The 21,952-nt window shown below is 48.8% G+C and overlaps 1 protein-coding gene across 1 annotated transcript in view; it reads left to right on the top strand.

Moving 5' to 3' along the window:
- The window catches only part of ITGA9 (integrin subunit alpha 9), a 227,934-nt gene that overhangs the window by 41,777 nt on the left and 164,205 nt on the right, over window positions 1–21,952 (top strand). Inside the window, exons 7-14 of the mRNA XM_087824862.1 lie at window positions 163–248; window positions 2,448–2,516; window positions 6,070–6,207; window positions 8,926–9,031; window positions 10,463–10,557; window positions 14,963–15,053; window positions 17,335–17,380; window positions 21,752–21,906. Of these exons, the coding sequence (XP_087680988.1) occupies window positions 163–248; window positions 2,448–2,516; window positions 6,070–6,207; window positions 8,926–9,031; window positions 10,463–10,557; window positions 14,963–15,053; window positions 17,335–17,380; window positions 21,752–21,906 (786 nt within the window). The remainder of the gene's footprint in view (window positions 1–162; window positions 249–2,447; window positions 2,517–6,069; window positions 6,208–8,925; window positions 9,032–10,462; window positions 10,558–14,962; window positions 15,054–17,334; window positions 17,381–21,751; window positions 21,907–21,952) is intronic.

Raw genomic sequence — 21,952 nt, 5'->3', positions numbered from 1 at the left:
TTGGTGTGAGATGAGTTCTTCTAGCTGCCACTTGGTCTAAGACTAGCTGGATAGTAACTGTCTAGAGGAGGGAACCTTGAGGAACTCTTTCCTCTGAGAGAGCTTTTTCTTCCCTGCCATTCTTTCTCAACCCTGTCCTCGGTGTCTGCCCGTTCTTTACAGGCTATGCAGTTACCGCTGGCCACTTCTCTCATCCGTCCACCACTGACGTGGTAGGAGGCGCCCCCCAGGATGAAGGCATTGGAAAGGTGAGGAGAAGGGTCCGTGGAATAGCATGGGGTCAGACAGAAGCGGGGAGCATGCTGCCGCTGTTACAGGGTTTGTCAGCTCACTGTGATCTGAACATTCTGTTGGGTGGCTGGCAGGCAAGTGATGAAGTCTTGAGGCACCTCTGCTGTCTCCTTCCAGCCACTTTTGAGAGTTGACCTTGAAGCTTAGCCTGTGGACAGTACTCCCAGACCTCTCCATTCCCTGCACGTTTGCATCTGAGACTGTTTCTTACAGCTGACGCGTGCGCATGAGATCATTAAGACTGACCTTGGCATCGTGGCGCCCTCCTCAGAGGAGACGGTGTCCAGCGCTAACTTCAGATCCTCCGTTCTCCCAAGCCCTTTCCGAGTCTGACTTTGACCTCATGGAGCCAGGTCTAGTCCCAGATCAGATATCTTTGGGGATTTATTTATTTATTTATCTTTGGGCCTAAATTCTTATATTTATTTCCCCAGTATTTTAGAACCATGACTGGTTCAGTGCAAAGGCTGGGCTGGGACTATGTGGGTCACTTTCCCTAAAGTATCCATCCTGAGTATAGAAAAGACCCATGAGTCTAGAGCTGTCTGGGTCCCTTTGGGAATCATGGCCTCCTTTGGCGCCTGACCTATGGAGAACTGTGCTTGTTGGTTCTTTGGCTCCAGGGTACAGGAGATCCAGATTGAGTAGATTGGGTAGGTCCAGATGAGTCAGGAATCTGCATTTTCAATAAACTCTGTAGGTTCTCTGATAGGAAAGATTGAACAGAGGAATGATCTTTGGATCCGAGCCCATGGGGTAGGCCTAGGATAGCCTGACCATATCTCTGGGGGCCTCAGAGAAGAGGAGTCTGGATTCTGGAGCAGCCGAGATGGGCCGAGACCACTGTTAATTGAAGCCTTCAGCCAGGTGTCAGTGTGATTAGCTGACCAGGCTTGATTGTGATGTGTTTCTGAGGGTTATTGCCCTGGACCCTCCTGGGCAGGAATAGGAGCCATTGCTCGTGTTTCCGGAGCATGTGTCTCCCTCCCCTCAATGCTGATGCTGTGGAGAAAGGGTTTGTGAAAATGAAACCAGAGCAAAAGCCCAGGACACTGAGCAGAGGGAGGCGTGCAGATGAACTCTGGTGGCTTCCGGAAAGATATGGGTCCCTCTGAGTCACAGGGCTTCCTCTCCGTGGTAAGGGAAGGAGTGCTGAGCGCTGTTCCCACATTGCTAATGTATCCCTGGGGGCAGCTGCGGAGCCCAGGCACCTCTGTGGCATCGACAGAGACGTTTACCTCCTAGTTCCCAGCCATGCGGATGCCTCAGCGCTGTTTCAGTTGGATGGCATGAGAGGCGCTGGGGAAGCTGGTGGCACTTGATAAAGCTGATGACTCTTCCATCTTCCCGGGGGTGGGGGCTGGTATAGACCTGATTCCCAAGGACCCCCGAGTGGACCTCCAGCCTTCCGGATGTCGGCGGTTATTTGTTTCTGTTCTCTGGGCCTGACAGCATTCACACTGAGATTCTTTACTGGGTGGGGGGGGGGGGGCTGTTCCTTGGTTCTCATGGGGCACCCTCTTCCCATAAGATGTAACACGAAGAACTTACATAGTCACGTCATTTCAGAAGTTCTACATCAATTATCTTCTGTGGTGGGAATTTATGATATAAATGCTCATGCTAAAGGCTCTGACAAGTCCTGCAGTAAAGGAATGTATTTAATGTTTAACTCTGGCATTTGCCAACTAAACTGTTTACCCAGGCAGATCTCATGGCTCTCAGGTTCAGTGGGGTCATTTTGGGAAACTGCTTTGTCTGAAATACCTCCTTCCCTTGATCTTATCTTGACACACCTGCTCAAGTTCTCACTAATGGGAACAAAGGAAATATTTCAGGAAAGAAAACACTTCTTCTAAGTGTTGGATTGCTTACTGGTCACTTGGAAGCTCCTTGGGTCTTACCGTGTGAGGCTTCCCTCCGCGATGTGGCCCAGGAGCAGTGGAGGTGATTTCCGCCTCGGAGTTGAAGGACACTTTCTTTGCAGAGTTGGTCAGATGAGAGCCATGCTGCCAGCATCGTTATCAGCCAGCATAAACACACCTGTCCTGTGCCTGGTCAGGTATTTAAATAGGACTCCCAGGAGGATGCTGATAAATGTCCTTGGTCATTGCTTCAATCTTAACTAGATTTTTTTTTTTTTTTTCATTCTGCAGGTTTATATTTTTAGAGCTGACCGAAGATCAGGCACCTTAATTAAGATTTTTCAGGCATCAGGTAAAAAGGTGAGATTCTTGGTATAAGTGTCTTCTTGTTGTTTGAGAGATGTCATCATGTGGGAATCAGATTTTACTCTCTGAAAAATTGGTTAAAAGGCCCTCTGTGTGCCCTAAGTTTATATGGTGGCTTTGTTGCCGGTTCTGTTACCTTCTCAGCATTGAGCGTAACCTGCGGATTCATGAGATTCATGCTTGTTGTTGGAGACATGTAGCAAGATGAGTTTGTACATGGCCAAGTTCAGCACAGAGTTTTGTTGTTGTTTTTAACTGATTTGGGGGAGAGAGACAGACAGAGAGATATTGTCATAAAAATTGCTGCATGCTCTGTTTCTCTCGGCCTCTGTCTCTCGGCATCTGTCTGTCTGTCTGTGACACCTCCAGAGAGATGGCACACAGTTGCGTACAGGTAGCAAGCAAACCTGGTTACTTTCCAAGGAGGCCCGAAGACACATGGTTCTCGTTCTCCCCACCTCACCAACGCGGCGCTGACCCGCCTCCTCGTGTCCTGAGCCCTCTGCCATCATTGCCATGGAGACTGTTGTCACACAAAGAAAAACCAGAGAAAATCACCCATTTTCTTTTAGAACCTTGAAATAGAAATAGCTTATAAGGCTGCCCTCAAATTCGTCTCGGGCAAAGTTCATTCCCCATGTCATCTTGTTAACGTCATCTTGTTATCTTCATCTTGTGTTTCTAATTCAGATTCCTGCACATTTTTAATCCTAATTTCTATTCATGCTGCACCGTAGTCTGGAAGTGAGCCAGTTGGAGAGTCCTTTGATAAATAAACATGGACTTATCAGTCATGCACTCCTTAGTGGGGTTTAGATCAGCAGGATTGCTTAGTGTGATTGGTGCCTCTCAGGGGACACGAATTTAGGCTGGGAGATGAGGTGGGTAGTTCGGAGGCTTGTCTTGGTGGAGGCCTTTCATGACCTCTGGGAAGAATACAAGACCTGAGACTTGGGAGGAAGGTGCCAGGAGACTGTCAGAAGGTGATTTTCCCTACCACTACCCTGAGAAAAGGGGGGGTGGGTGTCTGTTTCCTTTCTGGGTAGCCATGTGCCCCAGCCCCAGTACAGGTCCTGCTACCAGTCAGACCTGCTGTAGGAGCCTGGCACCATTACATGTTCTGATGCTGAATCCTAGTCCCAGTTCCAAAAATCCCACTCATTTTATGCAGTTTTAACAACCTTAATGCTTATACTCAGTATATAACTGTCACAATCTTTTCAGGAAAAAAAATGCAGCTCCAAACTCTGGTCCTGTGATGTTTTTCCCTGAGGACTGGGCTGCCTGTATTATTTTAACATTTCCAAACCTTAAAGCGGCAACACTGGAAAATGACTGTGAGCAATTCTGCGGAGGTTTCCCAAGCACCCCAAAGTAGAAAGAAATAACTGTATGTCATTAGCGATAAAGGGTCCCAGAGACTGAGTAGGGTGTGAATGCTGCGTGTCATGTTCTTCAGGGCTCTTCTTGCCCTTATTCGCACCGTCCCAGTCATTCCTTCACCTGCCACTCCCTCTGGCCCTCTTGTCCTACTGTCTTCGAGCTTTACCTCCATGGCCGTCTTTCTAATTTTGAAATAGACCATTATTTTTTTTATGCGCCTTGTTCTGCTTTTTGCCAGAAGATGTGAGAAACTCCTATGGACGTGACCCCAGGCTCTGAAAGGATGCCTTTGGCCATACCCTTGTGTCTGGTGTCACACACACATGGAGGTTCTGGCTCTCTGGCCCACTTCTGCTTTCATGTGGCCAGAATTTGGTCAGATAGTCCTGCCTCCTGGCTTCACCATGAGAAACAAACAAACAAAATCCCCCCAGTTCTGGTCTTTATTGGTGGACAGCCTTCATCTGTAGGGACACATAAGAAGTCACAAGTATGTGTGCAGTTCAGATGTTAGGAGAGACACACATCCCTGCATTTCCAGGCTGACGGGAGATCTCTGATTAAGGACTGCTTACCCCAAAGCATGTTGTCATTCTGAAGTTTTGTTGAATTGACTGAGTATGTGAGGCATTAGTATGTCAAAACATAGATAGGAAATTTCACGTACAGGGAGTTCTGATTTAGCACTGATGAAGATGCCAAGTTAAATAGCCCATTAGAATGAAACGAATCGTTCCCTGGGGCTCAGACGCAGCTTTGGGGCCTTGCCTGGGTCTCAGTCCTTTTACTGAAGTCCAGATAGGGAGATCAGCAAGGCCACTGAGTCGGTGACTGGCACCTGGTTTCCATGTCCCCTACCTCTTGTGACTCTGAACGTTCCAATGCCCTCCTCTCTTGGGAATGGGGGGTTGAGAGAGTGTGTGGGTTGAGTGCATGTGGCCTTGGCATTTGACTGGGAAAGGGCTTCTGAGTCCTCTTGTCTCAGGGTTGCTGCAGGAAGCGGTCTGGAGCGCCCTCCACCTGTGTCATCCTCCCCGAGGTCAGCTGCCAACAAACTCCAACAGTGAAAGAAAATGCTTTCCCATGTCAATAAAACCAGAGCTCTTTTTTTCTTTTTTTTTTTGAAAACATAGATTTTTAAAAGGATAGCCTTTTACAATAAAAATCAGAGCTTGCACACTGGCGCCTTTGAAAGGATACAGCCTACAAAAATTTTTGTTTGTCCTGTGCAGTATGTGTTTTTTTAGAAAAATATGAGTTAGTTGCTATCATTTCAAAAATAGGCCCTTCAAATAAAATTTTCCGTTTTTGGCTTCTCTTGAAAATGGGAAGTTTGGCCTTTCCTTGGTCAGCCTGCCTCATGGCAACTGTTGACTGCAGCTGGGTAGAAGCTGCTCCCATAGCTAGGTCTGTCGATACCAGTTTGCCCCAGTCTCCACCACTCCCTATTGTGTCTTAGACACTTAGCCAAGCATCACTTACCACCTGTAAACACACTTGCACTGTTATTTGTTTTCACCTGTTGTATCACCTGCCTGGATCCCATTTGTGTTTGGGTTTAAGACCCCCAATTTAAAATACTAGGTACTGGATGAAGCTGTGAATAAAGAAGAGCCAGTATAGCCTGGCTGTGTTCTCTCATCCACCACATAGTCTATGAGTTCTCCCTTTTCCTGTCACTTCAGCTCACGTGTTCCAAACCAACTGTTAGCTGTGACCAGGACTAGGAGAGGGTAACCTGTTTCCGCATGTCACATGTTTTCATACCTGCCTCGTATCATGAAATTTCATATTCCTCTTTGCTTGGCCTTGTCAAATGTCTGAATTACCAGGTACTTTTATTATGGTTGTAACCTGTATTTGCAACCTCAGTTTATATTTTTAAAAACAGTGCCTCGTTCTCTCGGGATTGGTCCATTTGTTGTCCCCTTGGTAGGGCTCCAGGACGGGAGGCTTTGAGCCAGTTAGCGCGGGTCCCATGCAGGCGCAGGGAAGTCGGGTATTTCCCCGTTCGCCTTGGCCTCTGGCTTAGGGGCAGCGCCACTGTCACGGCCTGCGAGGGGCCTGGGGCAGGTGTTTCTAGAGCCCGTGGGCGGAGGGGAGTGCGGGCCTCCTGTGTGAGGGCAGACACTGAACGCTTTGTTGCAACTCGACTTGGTTGCAGATGGGCTCTTACTTCGGCTCCTCCTTATGCGCAGTTGACCTGAACGCAGACGGCCTCTCCGACCTGCTGGTGGGGGCCCCCATGTTTTCTGAGATCAGGGATGAGGGCCAGGTCACCGTCTACATCAACAGAGGAAATGTGAGTACAGCTCTGGGCAACCTGTGGACAGGGTGGCGGGAGAGGGACATTTGTCCAGCGAGTAGTGACTGAGCACCTCTCTGGGCCGTGCATGGGCCCTGTTACCCAGAGGAGGAGAGAAGATGTGCTTCCTACCTTCAGAAAGCTCAGTGTCCCATTAGTAGAAAGTTACAGACAGTGTTACAACTGCCAACACATGGGGATTAAGAAAAATCTTAATGGCTGTGGTTTGAGTGCTGACCATGTACCGGGAACTGTTCCTCCCGCTTTCTGAGACGGGTTTTAGTGTAATGGGTACGTGGTATCATGGTCCCCATTTTCCAGGTGAAAAAACGGAGGCCCAGAGAGGTAAAGTAACCTGCCCCAAATCACACAGCTAAGAAGTGGTGGGGCTGGGATTTGAACCCGGGCAGGCTGGTTTCAGAGCTTCGTCCCTAGATCCTGCTGTCTTCCTGGGCGTCCCTACAGCAGGGCCACTTAGTTCAGCATGGGGGTTGGGTGGGGCCAGTGTAGGGCCAGTGGCCGTAATCGTGACGTCCCTTATTCTGCAGAATCACGAAAGGGGTGTGATAGGGTCAGAGAGATGCCTCTGTCCCCCATCAGCCGAGCGCAGGGTGGGTGGGGGCAGGACTGCGGGGGCGGGAGGGCGGCTAGGCAGGAGACCAGGGAGGAAGCGGAATCCTTTCAGGGTCTGGACGTAAGAGTGTTCAGCCAGAAGGAAATGGTTAAATGAATGAATTCTGGTACCACCAGCCTTTGAGCTAACATGAGAAAATGCTTATGAGATAATCAGCGAAAAGCAGGATTAAAAACTGCGTATACAATCAACCTTTAAAAACACACCCAGTGCACAGAGAATGATAATAACATCTCACTGGGTGGTGGTCTTGGGTAGATTTTTAGTTTTATCTTTATCCAAAGAGCAAAAATGTAATGCTTCCATAATCAAAAAAAATCAGCAAAAGTGTACTTTTCAGCAGGGACCAAGATGCTAGTTATCCCGATTGAGGAGGGGCAGTAGTGCTTCCCCATAACCAGGTGGGCAGATGCCAGAGAGAAAGGGCAGCCAGGGCACGCAAGAGCCTTAGGCTTTCTTGGATGTTTGCAAACTCTTTTGCAAGGTGGATCTAAACCTGGGAAGGAAGATGCTTCCCGGTACCTGTTGCAGCTACTCTGATCACCTGCATCCCCACTGACATTGCAGGAAGGGGGACAGGGAGCGCATGAGGGAAATGAGGTGATCACCATGGAGATGGGAATAGCAGGCGTTCATTCAGCAGCTGCCAGCCACTCTGTTTGCCGGAGACTGAAACATTTGTGTGGGTGTTAACTTGTCTGAGGCAATCAGGCGACCAGACCAACAGCCCGACCATGTGTCTAAGTCAGGGTGTGGACACTTGGAGCAGGATAATTTCCCAGACCTTCTCTGGGGACATCCCACCCACACGTCTCGCCACCCACAATCAATGTTTCTTAAGGCCATGTGCTCACCCTAAGGACCAAGGTCATCTTATTTCTGATGAACCTCTTCCTGTTTGATTAACAATAACGAAGCACCGTGGAGGAGTGGAAACAGTGATGGCTTTGGAGCCATCTAGATGGACCTGCATTTGCATCTTGGTTTTGCCACTTACTAGCCTGTTCGACGTGGACACATGGGTCGCTCAGTGTCCTCAACTGTAAAGCAGGGAGAGTCATAAGGTCTTCCTTACAGAGTCACTGCACGATTGGAACTGGGAGATGGGGAGATAGTGCCTGGTACATACAAGGAATCGGCTACTGTCCTTCCCACTAAACTCATAGGAAGAAATCAGCACCTACTTGTGTCCTGGGATGGGGGTTTCATTGACTTAAGAAATCGTCACATCTTTATTGTTTCCAAGTTACAAGTTGTTTGTGTTTATAGTGAAAAAGAAGACTGGGTCATGACAAAAGCTAGGCGCTCCCTGGGATGGCTGTGAGTGTCTAGTGGGTCTAGGGTCTAAACCTACAGTGGTGCTGGTTCAGACACTCTTACGCCTTCAAACACCAGATTACATTTTAACACTCTGGAATTCACGTCAATGATTAGATGTAAATATCCTAGAGTGGGTATCCTTAGATGGCTTTTACTGCAGCCATTGACTTCCTCCCTGGGTTGGTTGGTGTTTGCTCAGGAAATCTGAACCACACATGATACCACACAGTTGTGTGTCCCACCCCCACCCCAGCCAAGAACTGCTGGCCGTGGGAGGGCCTGAGCCATGACTCCTTCTGTCAAGGTTACTAGTGCATGCACCTAGCGAAACAGCCTTACCAACTTGTACTGAAAAGCAGGGGAGAAAAACAGAAATGGTATTCCTGTTTAAAACGACTTTGGGGCAAAAATGTTATGCTGTAAGAAAGCTGAGAGGATACTGTGGGGACAGGTAGGTCGGTTGGTTGGTTTGTCCCTAGAGCAAGTGTTGGCACTACGGAGAGATTTAGTTTTGGGCCCACACAAGATTCTCCTTCCCTCCAAAAGGCATCCCCGGCTGTTGGAGAGCCCCAGGCAGCCCAGGTAAAAGGGATGCATCCTGTCACCAGGATAGAGAGGTTTGGGTGCCTGTGATCCTGCCCAGGTGTTTCCTGTCAATGGGGATGCACCAGAGAGGCCAAGTTCCCAGCTTTGTTTTTTTATTGTGTTTTCTGTTCTGTTTTTGTTTTGTTTTCTGTTTTTTCCTCCATCCTGTTTCCCAGGGAGCCCTGGAAGAGCAGGTGGCCCTGACTGGGGATGGTGCCTACAACGCACACTTTGGAGAGAGCATTGCCAGTCTGGGCGATCTTGACGACGACGGGTTCCCAGGTTGGTGAGCATGCGCCTGCCTCCCAACTTTGCCCCGAGCGATGCATTCCTGGATCTGCCTGCACCCAGGGAGAGAGGACACCTTTAGAGAAGATGTTCTCTGTGCAGACACTCTGGGCTGAGCTCCGAGCCAACGGGAGTTCTGCTTCCGAGCAGCCCCATCGCGTCAGCTCTGTGCACTTTGCTGTGTGATTGTGGGGCAAGTAAACCTTGGGGCTGGTGCACCAGGGCTTCTTGTGGCAGAGAAACCAGAGCCAGCTTCCTCCTGCTGCAGATACTTCTTGTTTCTGAGCCTCTGATGCTCCACAATGCTCTTCCGTGCTGTGAGTGAAATGAGCAAGGAGAGAATTTGACATTCTCTGTCCTGCTAGTGACAGCATGCTCAAGTGACTTGAATAAGTTCATTGTTGGGGGTGGGTGGGGATACCTAATGTCTAGTTCTGTTTAGACAGCAGTATCCTTCCCAGCCTTGGTTTCTCCCTCTGGTCTGTTCTGTACCTGTCCCCTCACTGCAGAGGCAGTGCTCAGATATCGGGACCTGTGGGAGCCATGTCACTGGGGGGATGGCCGAGGTAGAAGATGGGCTGGGGACAGCTCTTGCGTCAGGCCAGGCTGCTTTGATGCCCTCACCCCACTGACCAGAGAGGGCTTCATTCAGAGAGTGGGGATCTCCACTGGAGGTCGCGTGGGTGCACGCCCCTCACCCTTGACCCCACTTCTGCAGACACATGACTTTTGTTAGATGCAAAGGACAAAAAGTAAGGAAGATCTAGGCTTTGTTCCAGGAGTTGTCAGTCTGTGAGAATGATGTTGATTTGTGTGTGTGACGTGAATGCCATTTTATACATTTCCTTGTCCAGGAATAGAGCTGACTTTCTCTATGCCGTATCTATTGTCTATAGAAATCCCCCCTCCAACAGACGGAAATTAGGCCAGGAGGTTTGTCTTTGTATTTCTTTCATTGGATGGCTCAGTGATTTTTTTCCCTAGAAGAATGAGCTAAGAACTTTCTGGAACAAAACTGTTCTCGCCTTCTATAATCTTCTTTCTTCTTTTTAAAAGATATGTCTTTATTGATTTCAGAGAGAGGAAGAGAGAGATAGAAACATCAATGATGAGAGTCATTGATCGGCTGCCTCTCACATGGCCCCCACTGGGGACTGAGCCCGCAACCCAGGCGTGTGCCCTCACCGGGAGTCGAACCTCGATCTCCTGGATCCTTGGTTGACGTTCAACCACTGAGCCACACCGGCTGGGCTTCTTTCTACTTTTTTCTGCTGAGAGATTATGTGCCTGATTTGATGCTTGAACAACCAACAGCCAAGACATTTCTTGTAGGGAGGGACTCAGACATGACATCAGGAGTTAGGGAACCCGCTCTTATGTTATTCCACGTGGCTTTTCTAACCGCAGCTATTTTTTCCCCCTCAGATGTGGCCATCGGCGCACCCAAGGAGGATGACTTCTCGGGGGCGGTCTATATCTACCACGGTGACGCCGGTGGGATAGTCCCTCAGTACTCAATGGTAATTGGTGTGAGAGTGACATGGTAACTGTTAGTTCATACATTCATTCGAATTTCCTCCGTGCCACACCCTGGGGTACAGAGGAGCAGATGACATCGTTCCTGCCTTTAGCCGTGCCACCCTCTAGTGAAAGACAGAAGCAATGGACATTGCTTATTAAGTATGAAAACATGTTCATAGACTCCCGAGTTTGCTCACATTCAGGGATACATTCTGCCTACAAAAGATAACATCCAAATTCATACCCAGAGGTAGAGCTATTTATTTAAGGAGAAGCTTTCTTTTTTGTTTTGCTTGTTTTATTATGCCTTTGTCAACCATCTGTGCTAAGCCAAAGGAGTCTCTTGTAAAATATAATCTAGAAAGACTGTGGTCCACGGAGGAGGGGCCCAAAAGCCAGCCCAGGGCTGCTGTCACACTTGGCACTGAAACGAGAAGCTGGTTAAGCTCTGGCCTCGTGCCCCAGACTTGGGAACATGGAAGTGGTGAGTTCAGTTTTTTGTCATATCAGCTTGGCGTTCAAACTTGCTGATGGTGTCAAGCCCAGCTCATGGGAAAAAAGGAAGTCATGCTCTCGGCAGAAGCGCCGTCAGGATATTTGTGGCTGTCCGTGTGTAGAGCAGCACAGGGCTGCGTCACTCTCCCGGCAAGCCAGTGACAAAAAGGGACGGAGCATAAATGGAGAAACGTCCCATCAGCAAATATTGATTTATTGAGCACTTATGTGCTTCCTACTTCCTGCTCGTGCTTATGTTTCTCATCAGGAAGAGGCTTGCCTCCTGTCTTGATTATTGCTAAGGAAACACAGGGTTGAACCAGGTCTTGCTCTTATAAAATGTTCTATAAATATTCCATAAAATGAAAATAGTAGTAAAGTACCAAAACCTGTTCATGTACTGAAGTTTCTAGGTAAGGAAAAAAAGAAACAGACCTTATAAGTTGACTTTTAGAGGCAGTACGTACACGTAAGTTCAGTGTATACATTCATAGTTATTCTTCTTGCTGCAGATATAAGCTGGCAATTAAGGGTTGAGGGTCATTGCCAGGTGGGCTTTCGGCTTCCTCTGTGCTGGGGCGTCCTGCTCCGTGAGTGACTCCAAGAGGCACATGCTTGAGTGGAAGGACTGCTTCCTGAGAGGCTGCTCTGCCCTCTTCTTACCTTGAGTCCTCGTAAAAGCCGTGTGAAATGGGTACTTTTGTTACCCATCTTTTATTTATGAGGTGACTGTGGCCCAGGGAGGTTGTTTAATTTGCCCAGCCAACAAGTGGCACCAGCCAACACGTTGCAACATGGCCATTGAAACTGCCAGTTTGACTCCCAAACCTTTTATTGTAACCACCGTCTTCAGCTGCACATTGAGGAAAGGACCCTTTGGGGAAGCTCAGTTGGGAAACTTAGGAAGGTGGAAACTTGCTTTGCTATAAGATGTACCTACTCCAAGGGGCATTTATCTACATGGATCACCCACTTTTTTCGGTTTTGTTTGTTAATTCTCACCTGAGGACATTTCTCCATTGATTTTTCGAGAGAGTGGAAAGGAGGGGAGGTTGGGAATGAGGGGAGAGTGAGAAACATCTATGGGAGAGAGACACATGGATCCGTTGCCCAGCTGGGGCCCGGGATCAAACCTGCAACCCAGGTACGTGCCCTTGACCAGGAATTGAACCCATGACCCTTTGGTGCTCTGGTTGACACTCTAACCACTGACCCACACCGACCAGGCTGGACCATCTCCTTTTCATTAGAAATGAATGATTAATGGTGGGAATAAACTCTTGGGGGATGCAGCTGATGTGGCAGAAGGAAGAGGGCTTCAGTCGCAGTTGGGGGTCACATCCGTGTCACCAGGGCTGCTCTTGTCTGAGTCAGGAACATGCCGTTCCCAGTGCGACAAGCTGACAGGTCCTCCACATTACTCTTGAACTCATTCCTCTTTCTTGAATTCACCGTGAAAAGTGTTGATTTAAGATCCTTGGGTGCCTTTCTCCATTTGAGAGCCCTCCAGGTATGACAGAGGGCCCTGTGATCTTTCTGCTGACGAACTGAATGCCATCTCCGGAGCCCCATACTCGGGCAGCCGTCCGGGGTCACTCTCCATGCATCCTCCTGGAAGCTGGTTCCCGGACCTCGGGAGCTCATCACACAGGGAGGCAGCCTTTGAGGGACCCCCGCCTCCCTTCCTCCTGCAGCCCTCCAGTGTTTTGTTTTGTTGCTGGGCGGAATCCTGCAGGCAGCTGAAGTATAAATTTTGTGGTTAGCGCGATGTCTTCAGTAGGAAGCAGGGATCAGCAGCTGGACCCGTCCGGCCTTTGTCAGCAGGCTGGCTCGTTAACGTCGACAAAGAGAAGTAGATTGGGGCTCTTAAAAAAAACCTATGATTATACTTTTCCAAGCTGCTAATACGTATGTGATAAGGTCAGTGATTTAAAAGGAAGAAAAAAACCTTTCATGATAGATTCTTCAGGGCCCAGGTCCGGACAGAGCAGGCATTGTGCAGGGGAACTCCGGGAGGAAATCAGAAACAACTCCGGGCAAGCCAATCGCTTTTCTTTGGCCTGGGTTGGTATTATTTCTACTGGATAAATTGTGAGATCAGAGTCAAGCTCTTCCACATTGCTCTTGAACTCATTCCTCTTTCTCCAGTGCACCATGAAAAGTGTTGATTTTAAGATCCTTGTGTGCCTCTCTCGGTGCGCGAGCCCTCTGGGCACATCGTGGCGGCCCCTGTGATCTCCCTCCCTCCAGGAGGACACTGCCTGTAAACCTGGTCAAGCGGAGGCTTTCCAAGCTCCTGGTTTTCATTTAGAGTTATTAGCACTGAGCAGACGTATCTTCCTGGCTTTATGGCATAATGGCCTGCAGATGTCTGTGGGATAACTTAGGCCTGCATTGCCACCCCCAAGTGGACCACCCCTCCACTCTTCCCCCTTGTCCCAGCCACAGCAGCCCTTAGACATGCAAACCCAGGGTGAGCTGCCGCTGGCGGTGTTGGGCCTCAGAGCTGAGACGGTCTGCTTCAAGAAGCGGCTTTCATGAAATAACGCGGGTGTGCACACATACATGTTTGTTCAGACAGAGCCATGTGGGGTGTGGGCGCTCCCTGGGAGCAAGACACGTTTCTCCAGTGTTTCATACAGTGTTCTGACTTGTCCTTTGAAGGTTTCACATCTCTACGTTTCCTGTTGGATGGCCTCACTGGAGGTGGCACGTGGAAGGTTATGTGTAGTTATCGGCTGCTGGGGGTGGGGAATGTCTGTGCCGTGTCCGTCCATAGAGCCTATGGAAACTCCCCTTCCCCAGCCTCGTGACTTTGCCGGGGGATGACACAGTACGGAAAAGGGTAAGGGAGAAAAGTCCAAAGGGAGCCCCTGGGTATCCGTACGCCTGGCTCTGACAAGGATTTTGCTGCATGGCGTGAAAACAAAGCATTTCTCTTATCTGCAAGGAGGGTGTCATGGGCACAGCCTCCACAAGGAGACTGTAGACAAAGGGAAGGAAGAGCAGGTCATATCCCAGAAGATAGGACTTTTCTGATTGAGAAAGCTAGGTATCTTTGTGAGGAACTGAGCCACACAAATGTCATGTATGATGAAGGCTGCTTGTAAGCAGATAGTCTTGAACCAGTGTGACATGTCATTAACATGTGTTGAACTTGAAGATGAACAAAGTACAGATGCTAGTGGGCCTCGTGTTGGTAGGGCCGTGAACTCTGGATGGTTGGGTGAGAGCTGCCCGTTAGGGAGGAGGCTCCAGCTCATAGGTTTTGGTTTCTAGAGTGTTATGGAAAGTTCAGGACCTTGGAGTTCTAGATGCAGGAGGTAAAGCTGTTTCACCCTCTCAGGGGAGCTTAGGAGCCTGTGATCTGGTTGGCTGGGTGGGGAGGCGGTTGCCCATGGCCACCTGGTCCATTTAGACATGCTCCCTGCCTGTCCGCCTGGGGAAAGACTCTAACGTGTGCCTCTTAGGGGAGCACTGTTACACATTTAGCACGTACCTGGGCAGAGTGATACAAGGGAAGTCTGTTCTTAGAATTTCAGCCCAGCTATACCTGTGCAAAAACAACACAGAGCCTTCGTTAGAAATGGAAGCTAAACTTTATCTCCCTTCACACTTCGTTGAACATGTCAGAACTTGAACACCCTGGTCGAGGTAGATTTTTTCATTAGCACTGAACTTAGAAAAAATTTTAAATCGTGGCATCTGGCTAAGGCAAGTAACAATAAAGGAGTGTGGTCTTTGGCTGCCTGCTAAAGACCCACCTGATTAAATTAAGACTCCCATTTTTTTTCTTTCAACAAAGTCAAGGCCAAGTGTCCTCCGGAAGCTGGGCTACAACCGTCATTGGGGGCTTATTTGTGACTGCGCTCCTTTCTGGTGACTCAATTTCCCTATTGTTTCTTTCAGAAACTGCTGGGGCAGAAGATAAGCCCGGTTCTGCGGATGTTTGGACAGTCCATATCAGGAGGCGTTGATATGGATGGAAATGGCTATCCTGGTAAGCTAGTCGTCTTTAAAGGCAGCTGAGGTAAACAAAGAAAGATGCACGAGGCAGAGTAATCTCCAGTCTGGTTAAGCAGGGGTTACATCTACTTAGGATTAGGAAAACCCACACAGATAGAAATGGTGTTTGGCCTGGTGTTTGATTTTAGGGTGAAAATGTAGAAGTTTCTTTTTGGGTTTTTTAAACGATCGACTCCGAAGGCTCGATGCAGCAGGTGGGTGGATTTCACAGTGAATTCTGTGGCACGGAGTCTTTCTAATGAAGAAAGAAAGCACTGTCCACATTTCAAATGATAGTGAAACCTTATGCTTTCCTTGATATTATTGAATCCTAGTCAGTTCCTTAGTCCTGAGGAAAAAGAAGCCGAATAGCATCCCTCCTCCTGCACGAAAATTATTGAAAGATTTTGAGCAAAAAGAAAACCGCTGACGGACAGAGTAGACCTTCACCGTTCAGGCTGGCTGGCTTGTCGAGGTTACTGCCTTGTGGTGGTTGAGGGCAATCAAATAAAAATGTACGATTTCATACCCCAGTCCCAAGGGATACCCGATTCAGGTGTTTGAAGGGGATGGAGTGGGAATAGGTAAGGAAACAAAGATAAGAATTTAAAAAATCCCAAATCATCATGGAATTCAGAAAAAAATTTCCCTGAAACTGTAGGTCATCCTGCTGTCTATCTAGAGAAGATATTTCTTTCCACTAGCGTGCTTAAGGAGGCTCTGGGAAAAGGAATGAAATTCTGCAGGAGGGCACCGAATTCTGTAGTTTCTTACACACGGGGGTTTCAGGCATCCCTCGTAGCTACAGAGCCGGGAGGAGTGGGGATAGGAAAGGGTGGGTGTGGGTATTTTTGTCCCTCTAGACCCTCATGGGTCTTTTTCAGTTTGAGAAAGTAGCTCTCCTTGCCCCTGGCAATTTGTGGCTATCCCTAAATAATACCTTACACTGGTTTAGCACTTTAATATATGCAAAATGCTTCCACATGCAATGGGCATCTTATAATAACCCCAGTAGGTAGGTGGAGATGGGAGCGCCCCTCTCCCCACCTCACAGTCAAGGAGACTGAGCCTCAGAGAACTGCAGGGACTGGCCAGAGACCACACTGAGGTGGGCCAGGACCTCGGCTGCTTCTCTCTAAGCAGGTGTATTAATACTTCACAAGGAATCTGCATTTATCTTGCATTTTTCGTAAAAGAAATGGCCAGTTGATCAGGTTCTTTTATTTGCAAATGTTCAATCAATTCAAAGAGACTGTTGGAAAATAGTGAAACGAACAGGCATGCCCAAGTGCAAAAATCTCAGCAGCACTGCAGTTCACGGATTTGCTCTCTACTTTTCCCTAATGAGGGCTTCGGATAGACGTAGGGCCTGACTCTGGGATTCACATGCTGGGATCTGCGAAGCAGTAATGGGAGCCCTACGGCTAAGGGCTTCCACTAGACAGAGAGCTATTGGGAGAGCTATTGGGAGAGTGATTATTTCCTAAATTAAAGTCGTTTAGAATAAACGTTGCCAGCTAACACTTGTGTTTTAGCTTGTAGTTTACCAAGTATTTTCTGAATTAAATATCTGATTTACTATATTACATTTAACACATATTTAAATATTTCAGAAGTGTTATATCAAACACATTTAATATTATGTTTGACAAATATTGAATAAATATTTTTCAATTTAAATATTATGAAGTATTACCAGCTTTTGGAGAGGACACAGGATAATTGTCTCCATTGTTCAGATGATGCTGAGAGTGAGGGGGGCAGTGGAAATTTTTCTCATGCTCCACGGAACTTGGGGCTTTCTCTAAGAGTCATTTAATTCCAGGTGTCCCTCTCTCTCATTCATCAATGCCCAAAAGAAATATAATGTGAAACCCATATGTAATTTAGAACATTCTAGTAGCTACATAAAAAAGATAAGAAACAGATGAAATTAATTTTAATTATGTTTTATTTAGCCCAGTATATCCAGTGTATTATCATTTTAACATAAAGTCAATACAAAAATTAAAGAGATAGCTGTTCTTTTGTACTAGGTCTTTGAAATCAGTCTGTATTTTACACTCGTAACACATCTCATTTCAAGGGCTCAACAGCCACACCTGGCGATTAGTTGCCATATGGGACAGTGTGGCTCTGACTCTTACAACATCACTGTGTAGCCCAGAGGACGGCTGTCAGGGGCCCCTGACCTCCATAGCTTCGGAGCACCTTAGGGTATGGGGGGGGCGGATGGACTTCAACAAGTTTCTGAATCTGTAAACTTCTGGTTTCAGATGTAACTATTGGAGCCTTCATGTCCGACAGTGTGGTTCTTCTGAGGTGAGTTGCTTCTCTCTTGCTTCTTGGATTACATTCCTCGTGGGTGAGGGGTGGGGTTTGATGGAGGGGCCGGGACACAAGGGAGTCACACACCATTAGTCAGCAATTCCCTCTGTCCTGTTCCTTGCAGGTGGCGGAGCTTAGTAAGTGGGAATGCTACCTTTCTTTTTAAAATACTTTAAAAAAAAATTGATTGGAGAGAGAGAGAGAGGGAGGGAGAGGCCACTTTGTTGCTCTACTTAGGCATTCATTGGTTGTTGCTTGTATGTGCCCTGACCGGAGATCAAACCTGCAGTCTTGGAGTAGCGGGATGACACTCTAACCAACAGAGCTTCCCGGCCAGGGCCGATGCTACCTTTCTTAGTCTTCTCTGTCCCAGGGATTCCAGCTGGTGGGCATCCAGTAGCCTACAGGTGTGAAATGATAGCATCCTTGGAGATTCTAGGCAGAGTCTGGGGCGTCCTGAGCCCTAGGGGTTTTTGCTTTTTGCCATGAACAGCCCCTTTCATTCATGGGTGTGCACACACTATCATTTCCTGTGGTGCCCTGACCCTCAGGAGGCCCTGGAAGCACTGGCCAGGCCCATTTCTTCATCCCACACCCTGGGGAGTGTTCTGCCCACGGGGCAGCACGTCGGTGTCTGGTGGCTGCAGAGCTGAGGGACTGTGCTCGGGCCCAGTGCTTGCTGGGGCCCAGGCAGCCCAGATCTCTCCTGCAGAGGCCAGTGGGCCGCCCTCCCACCCATGAGCCACCTCCAAGTATTTCTGTCTGTATGAGTCAGAGGAGGCAGCATTACACTTTGGAGTGGGAGCCAACTCTTAGGTTTTGTTAATAACCTGATGGCAGAACTTTCTAAAATAGACCAGTGGGATCTTAGAGCTGGAAGGGGTCCCAGAGGCCGTGCAGCTCCACACCCCAGGTCCTCTCATTTAGCAATGCCTTGAGCTTCTGAAGGAACCAGTTAACCCCCAGGTAACTCAAAACGTTCAGTTGCTGGGGAAGCAGAATCCCCGTGAGGCTGGGTGTGAACTCCAGGGCCAGGTGCTCTGGGTCCCCAGCCGGACTCTGCCCGTAGGAGGTGAGTCTGGCCATCTCTCTTTCAGGATTCTCATCTGTTAAAAAGGTAATAGGACCGACCTCATGGGGTTCCCATGAGAACTCCATGAATTAGTACATGTCAAATGCATAGAACAGGCCTAATGTAAGTGCTCAGTAAATGCAAGCAATTCTGACATAAATTAGGTTAATTTTGCCTCCCTCAAATCTGCTGCTTGGTCCCCTGACTTCTGCGTAGTAGCCCCTCAATATTAGAAGGTGGTAATTGTGTCCTAGTCATGACCTAGCCAATAGGCAAGTTAGGTAGACTGGGAGTGACCTCAGGATTTGGGTGGGACTGAAGAAGGGAGAAGGGCCATGATTTTCAGAGAGTGGAAGGGAAGCGGGGGGGGGGGGGGGGGGAGGAAGAAACATTGATATGAGAGAGAGACATTGATTGGTTGCCTCCTGCACAGTCCCTGACTGGGGCCAGGGATGGAACCTGCAACCCAGGTAGGTGCCCTTGACCAGGAATCAAACCCAAGACCCTCTAGTGCACAGGCTGACATTCTAACCACGCTGAGCCACACCGGCCAGGGCCTGTGCCGGTTCTTAAGTGTCCTCAGGGAGAGGCCTCAGAGGTGCCTTGGGCTGAGCTCGGAGAAAACCGTACTGACAGTAGATGGTTTCAGGGTAGGTGTGGTAGGCCAGCGTCTTCCCCAGCCACTCAGCTCTTTATCTGTCCACCCATCTCTGCCCTGCTGGCAGCACTGACCCCGACAAAGCCCAGGGCACTTACATGTGAAATACGGCTGTTGGCCATTAGAAAGTATTCCAGCCACCAGGCTCTTCAAAATAAAATCTCGGGAACATGTGCACTGCTGTCCTGAGGTGCCCCTTTGCTTTCATCTCAGAGGCTGGCACCGTGAAACCCGGCCTCCCACCCCCAGGAGTGCAGGCTGGGCCAGCTCTGCCCTCAGGAAGTTTGTTCTCTCCGATTAGCTGGGGAGGCCAGTCCTGTGGTGGGGCGATAGGCGGCTGGTGCGGTGCCATTGAGAGTCAAAGGAAGTGATCAGAGAGGCCTATGAAAGATTTCTGGGCTTTGCCTGGTCCAAAAACAATACTTGGAGTTGGAACAAAAAGGTTTGAGGGAACTGATGTTGGAGGTAGATGTGCCTGGGAAGGTCCTCGCGGGTCATTTCAAAGGATTCTGTTTTAACAACCTTCATCATTTTGTCTGGATCGCTCACTTCTGTTTCCTGTTCACCTCGCCTTCTGCAGGCCTCTGGGGCGAGAGGAGGAACCAGGCATCCCAGGTGGCCCCTGGATGATGGGAGGGGCTGGGCTTTTCTTCTGTATGAGGACCAGGACACGTGCTGGGCAGGGCGGGGCTCTCCCAGGGTGCAGGCCAGCTCTCCCTGGTACCTCGGTCTGTTTTGTGAAACTTTGGGCTTTCCTGTGGTTTTTAAGCCCTTGGCCTGGAGTAAAGTTTGCAGCCATTTAACAAGGGCTTCCGAACAGTTACTATCCTGAGAACATCGAGATGAATTTGCCAGGATCCCAGGCTTCCTGGGAGGGGGAACACTTGAGCGGGCCGTGGAAGGGCCATTGGGGCTTTAGAGAGTGTCCACTGGCATCTGTACACTCACTGTGACCAGGAGTAACTATTTGTCTATAGCATCTTGTAAGGGTGACCCCAGAAGAAAATCGGAAGGCCAGGATATCGGATTTCTTTCAAGCACCCCTGTTGTATGCCTTCCATTAGTCCTGAAGCTAGATGTGCTCTGGGAGTCCCACAGTTCCCTTGTATTTGTCACACTGTTCCTCCCTTCACCCACGTCTCACGGCAGCTGTGAAATCTTTTCCCTGACCCCATCCGCGCTGTCTTGTTCCCTTTTTGCTCGGAGGTTTCCTTTAGTGCTTCCTTCCCTCAGAGGTAGTGTTGGCCATCGTTCCCATCTGTCTTGTCACCCTGGGCGCTCTTTGAGGGGTCACTGTACACAAGTAAGGTCATTGTTTGCAAGCCGCTAATGCCCCTTAATCCTGTTATGTCGCCCCAGTGCAGGAGCGCCAGGGCTCCGCCGAGGTGAAAAGGTCCCTCTGTGAGGCCTGGAGGGGAGGAGGTCAAGCCGCAGCTTAGGTGAATGGTCCCTGAGCAGATGTTCGCAGGAGGGCAGAGTGGGCTGGTTCTCTCTGGGGACTGGCAACGATGATGCCCATCCATCAAGCACTGGGGGGCGGGCCACGTCTGCTTTGAGAGTGTGGATGTTTATTGGGTTTCACGTGGTCCTGAGGCCAGGCGGGTTGATTTCATCAGCTCTGAAGTGCTTTGCTGTTACCAGCTGGGACTCCATTAGTCAAGTTCTTTCAGAAAAATACATAATGAATTGATGGAGTCAATGAAAGGGGAGGCTTGACCCACGGAATGGGACTGGAACTTGGCGGTTCATGCTTCTAATGGCAGTAATGCTGTGGGGATCCCAATTGTGCATCTCTTTCTCCAGTCATGCCATCCACTGTCAGACGCCTCTTAAATATGTTCATTTCTTCCTAGTGAAATGGAAATCGGAACTTAACTGGTGAAATCTCAACTAATCATTTAACATCTGGTGGTTCATTTGTGGCTTCAACCAGATGTGTTTTATTAACAACTACCCTGCCTTTATTATTGGGAAGCTAACCATTAATTTATTAGGAAATAAGCTATAGAACCAGAAAAAAAGTATTTATTGAACATCCTGGACCTTTTCTCTTAGGTTATTTCTCAATTTTAAAATGTGTTTTTATTGATTTTGGAGAGGGAAGGAGAGAGAGAGAGATATCGATGGGCCTGGCCAGCATAGCTCAGTTGTTGAGCATTGACCTAGGATCCAGGAGATTAAGGTTCGATTCCTGGTTATGGCACATGCCCGGGTTTCAGGCTTGATCCCCAGTGGGGGGCGTGCAGGAGGCAGCTGATCAATGACTCTCTCATCATTGGTGTTTCTTTCTCTCTTTCCCTTTCTTTATCTGAAATCAATAAAGACATATGTAAAAAAAAAAAAAAAAGAAAGAAATATTGATGGGAGAAAATCAACAGCAATCAGCCGCCTCCTGCACGCCCCCTACTGGGGATCGAGCCCGCAACCCGGGCATGTGCCCTGACCAGGAATCGAACCAGTGACCTCTTGGTGCATGGGATGATGCCCAGCCACTGAGCCACACCAGCTGGGCAGTTATTTCACATTTTACGTGCTGGGCTGAAGGCCTAGGATTTGTCCTGTCGGTTTAGCTCTTGTTTGATTCTGGGAGCTGCTTCTCAACACAACTAAGCCACCTTCTTCTCTTGACCTGTAGGGCAAGACCGGTCATCACAGTGGACGTCTCCATCTTCCTCCCAGTCTCCATCAACATCACGGCACCTCAGTGTCGCGACGGACAGCAGCCTGTGAACTGCCTGAACGTCACCGCCTGCTTTCGCTTCCACGGCAGGCACGTCCCCGGAGAAATCGGTAATGAGCCACCGAGTCGGGATGTTTCTGCAGTTCCTGCTGGCTG

Source organism: Miniopterus natalensis, chromosome 15, assembly GCF_054644295.1.
Source record: "Miniopterus natalensis isolate mMinNat1 chromosome 15, mMinNat1.hap1, whole genome shotgun sequence".
NCBI lineage: Eukaryota > Metazoa > Chordata > Mammalia > Chiroptera > Miniopteridae > Miniopterus > Miniopterus natalensis.
The sequence above is the reverse complement of the archived record's forward strand: the minus strand, read 5'-3'. Positions and strand labels throughout refer to the sequence as shown.